The 9,279-nt window shown below is 43.0% G+C and overlaps 1 protein-coding gene and 1 long non-coding RNA gene across 4 annotated transcripts; both read right to left on the bottom strand.

Annotated features, from left to right (window-relative positions):
* Positions 1–207: 207 nt before the first annotated feature.
* On the bottom strand, positions 208–6,103 carry LOC127753519 (uncharacterized). 3 transcript variants are annotated; one of them, XR_008012588.1, is made up of 5 exons: positions 5,336–6,103; positions 5,152–5,223; positions 4,365–5,062; positions 3,198–3,283; positions 208–1,018 (listed from the first exon to the last, which is right to left on the bottom strand). It is a non-coding gene; the product is annotated as an uncharacterized LOC127753519 (long non-coding RNA). The 3 variants fall into 3 exon arrangements; XR_008012587.1 differs by having other exon boundaries at positions 208–3,283; positions 4,365–4,465; positions 4,938–5,062; XR_008012586.1 differs by having other exon boundaries at positions 208–3,283.
* A 1,814-nt stretch (positions 6,104–7,917) lies between these two features.
* On the bottom strand, positions 7,918–9,279 carry LOC127785729 (acyl transferase 15-like). The gene has a single exon (XM_052313129.1). It carries the CDS (start codon positions 9,277–9,279, stop codon positions 7,918–7,920), a length of 1,362 nt encoding a protein of 453 aa, XP_052169089.1.

Genomic DNA, 9,279 nt, shown 5'->3' with positions numbered 1-9,279 from the left:
GGAGTAGGGTATTACCTCTCATTGAGAGGGCCTGAACCTGTCTAAATCCTTTGTCTCTGCATCCATCCACCTTTACGTCTCATGCGCTACCCCCTTTTATTATTGCCGAATTTATGTTTCGACAGGTAGCCGCTCCTTCTCGCCTATGCTAGGTCGCTATGCGGGTACAATAGGTGTGCATCTCTATTTAGGAAAGAGCCTAGGATAAAGTCCAACTCTTGCTCCATTGCTCTATAGCTAGTAGAACACAAGTCCTAAATTGTAATCGATAACATACACATATTTAACAAAAATTGTAACAAACCCCACCTTAACGAATATGACACACCAACCTAAATTTATCCCGTACACTCGAACTTCGGTGTACAATCGGACTTGAGTTGGTCCTTTTGCTGCTCACATTAAGCCGTCCCAACAAGCGTTCAATAGGCTCATCGTAACAAGAGACTCCGCCTATCAATATATGCAACCTTTTTCTCTTGACTCCACCTTTAATAGTATCTCACCTTCCCACCTATCACCACAGTCATCTTGTCAATAGAAATTTAATTGATCCTTTCAAGGTGTCACATTATAAACTTCCTGAAGACTATTTTCACCTTCATCTTTCGTCTTAAATTTTTCTTGATCTAATCTATGGCTAGATAACATATGTCATCAATAAATAGATAAATCAAACTCATCAGACATTAATTAAGAGAAACCTTTCTTCCTTCTGTCCTATGAACTGAGCTAATAAATCCAATATTCCCGCTTCTCGCATCTGTAGAGTAAACCCATGATACTGCAAGAAAATTCACCGTTGCCTTGAATAACTCGAAGAAATTATCACCATAATGTTTGCTCTTTCTTTTTAGTAACGTAGATTTTATATATCTCTCTTATGCAAATCCCATAGATTCTGAATATTTTTGATATTATCAAACAAACCCGTTGAATCCATCAACGTATTTAACCCGCTGTTGTCCTCACCGCACACAATTTAACTGACTTTGGCACCAGCTAAATTGAACAAGACCTGCTCATGTGAATAGACGGTCATCGTCAGTAACCAGCCAACCACATAAACAGTACGAGGCCCCCTAAACAGTAACCAGTTATCAACAGTAGTTGGCCCACAATAAACCAGCCCAAAAGAAATCGGAAATGCTTTCCATCGAGCGTCCAATCAGACGCTACTTTGGACGCCTCCTCTTTCTTCCCGATTTGATTTATCTTTCCCATAGTGCAATGGACTTTAAAAATGTTGCACATATATAGTATTAGTTAGATATTTCAATGAGTAATTATTTTTATGTTTCATTAGTTCCTTTGTAAGAGTTGCATGCCATACTTTTTAATGATCCAGTAAAGATTTCGCTTTCAATAGTTATAGATAGATGATTCATGTATAAATTGAAAATGTTTCAGTTAGAAATATATTTTTTTCATTCTAAATATAGCCACGTGTGATCTTATTTTGAAGATTTATTTGCAACAAATATAATTAATAATACAATCAAATCGTGGATCTGATCAATAGTTTTTCTGTTAAATGCATTGAGCAGGTAAGTAGTAGCATATCTCTAATTTTTGTCAAATTGTAATAGCATAACCCTACACAGACGAATAGTAATGGTATTTTTTAATTCGAAGAAGTTGTAATAGCATGATCCAATTAACCGTAGTTTGTACAAATGTGGCTTATATATTACAAAATGTAGAATATGTGCACTTGACGGTCAAGACATTTAAAATTATTTTTCAACATCCAAAAATTAAGAAACATATAGCACAGACCTATCTATCTGTAACGGCTCAGCAGGCATTACAAACAATTGGTTACACATGTGTCCAATCATCTGTAACGGCCGGAGACCCTTAAGGATAAAACTCATCTATAACAGCTTAAAATTAGCAGCCGTTACACATAGAGGGGACAGTTCTAGGGTCTTCCTCTTGGTTAAAGATAAAACTCACTAGCAATAGAAGCACGCTACGCTGCACCGCCTGAATCAATTGAAGTCCAATATGTTCGAGGAATAATATGCATATACTATTCACCCATAGCATTGGTTTATTTTTCGTCTATATCCCATAAACTACCCTTATAAAAAAATTGCACATACAAAAATATAGTGTATAGGCTAAAGGAGAAAACCAAAAGGTATCGGAAGTTTGAATAAATAGAAAAAAGGGGCAAATTACATGTCAATTACAATGAGTTTACAGAGGTTTCAATGCTACCCCTTTTTTCTCTATATGCTAGAATCACATTGGACTATTGGATGCTAAAAACAGAAGACCTAAATGCCTACTGTTGGTCCATATTAAACATATGCAAAGCTAAAATGAACGGATAGAAAATGATGTTTTTTAAGTGCAACATGCAAGTGCCCTAGTCAACAACAATCCTCCGTTATGTGCGGTTAGTGACATCGGTACACCTAAAAAAAACTATACTACCTCCGTCCCAAAATATATCGCAATTTTGAGCTGTGTACCTAAACATACCTTTCAAGATATAGGGCCAGAAGTTTTTACATTTTGGGACAAAGGTAGTAGAAAGTTTTAATAGTAATGTTAGTACAGCTAAAACAGTATAGTATCAACCACTTATATAGAGAGATAATATTTTCGCTTGGCATCACAATTCTAAACACATGCAACCAATTTTTCTACCAAAAGTTCTATCTTTTTTGGAGTGGAGTAGTACAAAGTGCTGCTACCATGTGGCCACGTGGCAAAGTTTATGAGCGAAAGCATGCATAATCACTTAACCAAAGTATGGATGCAATAACATAAGCCTTATAGTTCTACAATGCATATATACTTCTTCAGGTTAGGTTCCATTTTTTTCTTCCCTGTTCCTTTTAAGTAGCCGGCAAAATATACAATGCGGAAACAAAGAGCTTGTAAAAGCACAGTGGTAGCAGGCTACACTACAGTTTGACGAAACAGATCGACTGCACAACTTTTAGGATTTAAAAGTGTGCTTTCACAAATAATGAAAAAAACATGTGTAAAATAGACTGGTGAACTAAACAGTGAAATAATCTATCTGAGCACAGACATGTAAAAGCAAACCAACTGAAAGACAAAATATAAAAAAAAAATGGACTCATGATATTGCTTTACCTTTGCATCGTAACGGTTAGGATATGTCTAGCAAAACATTCCCATTGAACAGTTGATGCACAAACTAAATTGAAATGTACCTTCAAAAGAAATTTACGTTCGTCTCAGATATGAACAGGAAATCAGCTTTCCGTGATGGATCCAATCCATCCATGTCTTTTTCGACCTAATAAAAAAAGAATATAGAAATATGTGATGAAGCATGAATAAATGAAGGTCATTCTCGAGACTGCTAATGTTTTCATGACTCAAAAATGGAGCCATCCTTCTTTTAAAGAAAATGATTGAAGACATATCCTAACAGTGTATATAGTCATAATCAACTGATAACATTCTTTTGGCGCCCTTCATGTTTTGTAGAGATGGCATGAAAGATACACATCAATGCTAGTTTAAAATTCCATCTCAAGTGAATCTCAGTGGAAACAATATACCTTGATGAGGTAACTAAAGTAGAAACTAAATATTTTAAATGGGTGTAACTCAATCATCAATGACATAATGGAGCTACTGAAATGGTGAGAATCATTTCCTCCATTAGCTACTTAAAAGAGGCTAACAGAGCATGAATACTCAATTCACATCATATCACACTGGAAGAGGCACTGGCAACACATGGATGAACAAATTCTTCGTACTCAGCAACACCAACAGAAAAAATCTCTTCATGCAAGCAGGAGAAAGCTTTAAAAACGAATTGGTGAGATCAAATAGTAGAGACACAAAGGCTATCAAAGTACAATGTATATATGGAAGAAATTTCATCAGAGCATATGAGAGCAGTATAATAACGCCGGTTGTTATGTTACCAATGTAACTCAGAAGTTGTACTGGATGGTCTTTACAAAAATTAAGCTCAATTATGTAGTTATGTTGTTATACAACAATTTGTGTATTATTCAGCAAATGAAATGCAAGATACATGACGACGATATACATAATTAACCTTAATCATAGAATCATTATCATAAGATTAAAGATCAAGCAAAATAGCAATATAGTCTATATGGCTCTGGGGAACTTGAACGGAGCTGGCAGTATTTTTCCCTTACATATGCAAGCAGTGTAAGTAACATTTTACACTTGATGGTGTAAATATCCATGTCTAAATATTTTTTTTGTATAAAAAGAATTAGTAAGAATAGCTAATCAGGTTGTACTGGTCGAAAAAGAATTAAAACAATAGCAGGAGCATCTGTAATATAGAAACCTATAAAGGGTGAAGGAGATGTAACAATGTACAATACCTTCAATAGCTTTGATAATAATAACAGCTTTGATAATAATAACTCCATGCAACTCCCACTAAAAGTATGATCTAACATTGTTAATGTTATGATAGGATACTCTGCATAGAGATGAAGAGATCAATTAAAGAACACATCTCAACAACATATGGATTTAGAATATAACATGTGAATATAAATAACTCTGATGTGGTGACATACATATAGTTCTTATGTAGCAAAAAATAGGGAAGCAACCTAGGTAAGTTAAAAATGCGAGGCGACTGATAGAGAGGATTTTGACATTGAACTCATAAATCCCTTCCCTAAGAAATGTGCTATCACTTCTTGCCATATACTTTTTGCTTGTCTGATGCACTCTACAGATATTTTTATGATCATATATAGACATAAAAGGCTAATGAATTAGCTTCAGTCACTTACTGATTGTACTTTGAGATACCGGTCGATCAATGAAGTAAACATTTACCCAATCAAGTTAATTAACATGTAAAGCAAGGCAGAATGGGTATCTACATCCAAGTGGTGTATGTGTATTTGCAGGAAAAGGTATTAATTAGCAAACAGACATACATATGTGATCCTTTCGTTTATGCTTCCAAAAATAAATGCAGGCTGCACATAAAAAAAAAAGTTTTGAATCAACGGAATATGGCCTTCTAACAGCGAAATCTGTGGTTCCAAAAATAGATGCAGGCCTGCACATAAAAATGAGTTTTGAATCAACGAAATATGGTCTTCTAACAGTGAAATTTCAGAAGCATAATGCAGGTAAAGCATTTGTAACCTCATATCTTCAGACTTGATTGACCATGCACCACAGAAAAATCAAGTAGAGATTTCCACCAGTCATATAAGCCTGATATGAAGAAAGCATGAGATGCAGGACTGTAAAGAGAACTGAGAAATCAATTTGAGGAGTAGTATCAGCAGGAGGAGATTTGGCTGCTGCCACCCATGTCGAGTTTCACCTGTTGGTTGCCGCGTGCTTGTAGGCGCTCGATGTGGCACAGATCTTGCAGAACCAAGTTCTCGTGGGATGGAGAAAGAGACGAAATGGCGGCGACAGTGGACATCGAACTCGCAAGAAGGGGGCAGCAGCCGCCACTAGCTCGCTGGGAAGACAACGACGGTAACCACTGGCTCCGCACCGCGGCAGCAACGGCTGGCTCAGCGAGCTTGAGAGGAAGGCAGCGGCTCCGGCTTCGCGAGCTCGAGGGGAAGGCGGCGGCTGGCCATAGGCTCCATGAGACCATGAGCAGACGGCGGAGGATTTCTGGGAGGGGAAAACGTGAGACAAAGGAAAAAGGAAAGCACGAATGACCAGACAACCATCGTCGCCGAGCCGCGGTTGTCTTCGTCATGGTCGTGCTCGAGCCTACACAGGGTGGTGGCGGTGGCCTGCTGACCCCGTCCGGGCGGCAACGGCGGCTCTCGTTCCTCTTTAGGACGCCGGATCCGCCGGTACCGGCGGTTCTCATTCCTTTCTCTGGAGCGCCGGATCCGCCGGCGAGGAGAACGGGGTCACCGGATCCAGCGGCCAAGGCCTCCTCACTGGGAGATCAGGCGGCTCATTGGTAGGGAGCGGCAATGGTGGCACGGCGAGTAGGTTGAGGGAGTGGAGGAGGAGTGAGGCAGCAATGGCGGCACCGCAAGTAGGTTGAGGGAGTGGAGGAGGAGGGAGTTGGCGGCGGCGACGACGCACGCGAGGGAAGGAGGACAGCGAGGCTGCGGCACGATTGGAGGAGGTGGGCAAGGCGGCGCGCGTGGGGAGGAGAGGACGGGCGGCTAGGGTTTGTACGGGCTGGCGAATCCAGACCGTCCGTTTCCAATCCAACGATCTGACGATGGTGGAAGGGTAGTCAGGCTGGGACACGTGGACGGCCAGATCGACCTTAGCATGTGATCCAACGGGCCACGTTAACGGGGATGTACACGCTATTAGCGAAAAGAACAAGGGATTTTCTGAAAAAAAAATGATGACGTGGCGCCCTAATCCTCAGCCATTCCCACACGGTTTTAAGTAAACAAATATATGTCACGGTTGCTACTCTAGAGCCGTTATAGATGTGGCACATTTTCTTTTTTAAAAAAAGATCCAATTAACCAGATAATGCAAAGCATCATTAGAAACATTTAGAACACATAACTCATCAAAAAACTTGTTGAACCTGAACAAGAATTCATCACAGAGAATCAACACTACAACATGAACATGAGAATCACCTTGCCCCCCAGAATCCTCACAGAGAATTGACATTCAGCCCGACTACCATCTCCTCTCTGCGATGCTGCCACACCACCGTGAGCCGTGTCATCCCTTCGTCATCCAAACCACCACTAGGCGCCACGAGCTTGAGGGAGGTGGCTCACCTTAGTTGGACCCTAGTGACCGTGTAGTCAACGTCATCGTAGCCCTCACGCTAGCCATCACCATGCCGACGCCCACGCCCTTCGTCAGCCGAGGCTCGCCACTGCCGCCCATTGTCGCATGATATGGCGGTTCCAAGGCCAGCTCACCGCCGTCGCCGAGTTTAGCCGTTGATATATATGCCATCCCGGCTACGGGGAGAGGGAGCTCCCAAGGCAGTGGCGTCGGTGGATCCGCTCACCTCTGCTGCACCCACAGCCACTGTTGTCGCTCTGGGCCCCACCGCCACCTGCGCCAATCGCCGTAAACAGGAAAAAGAGGGAGGGAGGAGGGGGCAACCAACGTGAGGACCGTTAACAGAGATAAGGAGAGAGTTGCAAGCTGGTGACGGATATGGGGAAGGAGGGGAGGGGAAATGAGAATTCAGGGGGAGTGGGCGGGTAGAAGAAGTTTGAGTAAGTTGGAGTTGATTATAACTAGAAATCATATGCAACGGCTTCCAATGTTGAGCAATTATACAGGAGGGATACAGATGTAACGGCTCCTAAAATAGAGTCATTACAGATAAGGTGCACACATCTGTAACGGCACACATGAGATGGCTGACATCTGTAACAGCTTATCAACTAGTGTTGTTATTGTAGATGAGTGCTAATCCCTAATGGCCCGAATGTCGCCCGTTACAAATATGTGGTATGTAACCCATTACAGATGACTCGTTACAATGTTATACTCCATCCGTTTCAGGTTATAAGATATTTTGACTTTGTTTAAAGTTAAACTATTTAAAGTTTGACTAAGTTTATAGTCAAATATAGTAATATTTATAATACTAAATTAGTTTAATCAAATCAATAATTAAGTATATTTTTATAATAAATTTATCTTGGGTTAAAAATGTTAATATTTTTTTCTACAAACTTGGTAAAACTTAAAGCAGTTTGACTTTGACCAAAGTGAAAACGTCTTATAACCTGAAACGGAGGGAGTATATATACAATTGATGGATACCGATTGGAGAGGCCATTAAATTTTCCATTCTCACACGATACATTTATAATTTTATTGTAAAGGTAAATGACATGAAGAAGGTACATAACAACAACACAAGTACTACCTTTGACCAAATTATTTTATTTATGATCCTAGACACATATAGAGGTAGCTGGCGTGTCTAATTAATCAGGTGGCGGTATAATTGGCGTTGAGCTTGAGTATTTGTTGTTGGAAGGCGTCGACGTGGTCGCCAGACATCACCCTAGCCCCTTTCTTTATGGGCATGAGCATGAAGCAGATGGGTGTAGTTTTCTCCAGTAGAGAGAAGAGCATCCTCTGCGGGTAAGTCATCACCCTCGCCGTCTTCCCGCTGCCGAAATCCACCTCCTCCAACCCGATGTTTCGCCATGATGTCAAGTAAAGCAAGCTCTCGTATCCATCCACCTGCTGCCCATCGCTGAGCTCCCGTACCATCCTGTCGCTGCCTTCTCCGAACTGCTCCGGTATGCGCTCCTTGGCTCGCCGTATGATCTCCACAACGTCCATGATGTCGCCGTTCGCCACCGCGCCGCTCTTCGCCATGGCCATGTGCATCATGCTGCAGTTCCCGTAGTAGCCGTCGTTGACGCCTGCTAGGTACTTTCGTGCGTTCACTACGAAGACTAGTATGGCGGGAGCCTCTGGACTCGCCATCACCGCTCGTGTACGGCACTTCCAAAGCACGGCGGCGACTGCCTCGAACGCCGTGATGGTGGTGGTGGAGTGCTGCCCACCATCGTCGTTGGTTCGTCGTCCTCGGAATCGTCGGATGTGGTTGATCAAGCTTGTCGGGACGGTGACGTTGTTGAAGGTGAGGTCTAATGGCTTGAGGCCGGGTAGAAACTGGAGAAGGGCCATGGTGAAGGGAGGTACGACTTGGGTTGCGACGATGTCGTCTTGCCTGACCGGGACGATGGACGGCGAGGGCAGCCCACGGGCAAGCTCGCCGACGGCTTGTATGAACTGTGCTATGCCGACACCGTCAGCCAGGCCATGGCTCCATGTCACCCCGACGACGAAGCCTCCACAGGATAGCGTGGTCACCTGCACCCACAGCAGAGGAGGAGGGCCGTCGTCGCCGACGTCGGGCGTGCAGTTGAAGGCGAGCTGCTGCACCACCGCCGTCTCGTCGTCGGTAGGTTGGTTGTCGGCGACACGCATGAGCTCCTCCATGGTGCAGTCGGCGGACGCGGCCACGAACATGACTCCGAGCTCGCTGGTGCAGTCGATGTAGAAATCGCCGCCACCGTCTTCGTCATCGTTGCAGGAAAGACGGCCGGCGATAGGATAGTAGTGGACGAGTGCTTGAGCGAGAGCCATCTTGATGGTGTCCGCCGTGGGCTGATGGTGATGGATGATGGGATGCTCGAACGCAAGCAGCACTGTCATTGGCACCATGGCAAGAGGCATGTCCAGTGGAGAGAGAACGATCTTGCTGCTGGAAGTCTTCACCGGCGGCTCCGATGGTCGGACGACTACCGGCGCCGACTTGCTCACCACAGTGCTCAT

This window comes from Oryza glaberrima, chromosome 10 (genome assembly GCF_000147395.1).
Source record: "Oryza glaberrima chromosome 10, OglaRS2, whole genome shotgun sequence".
NCBI lineage: Eukaryota > Viridiplantae > Streptophyta > Magnoliopsida > Poales > Poaceae > Oryza > Oryza glaberrima.
The sequence above is the reverse complement of the archived record's forward strand: the minus strand, read 5'-3'. Positions and strand labels throughout refer to the sequence as shown.

Bases quoted from the DNA above. Each gene is read 5' to 3' on its own strand.
- LOC127785729 (XM_052313129.1), bottom strand. From the start codon at position 9,279: ATGAGCACTGTGGTGAGCAAGTCGGCGCCGGTAGTCGTCCGACCATCG.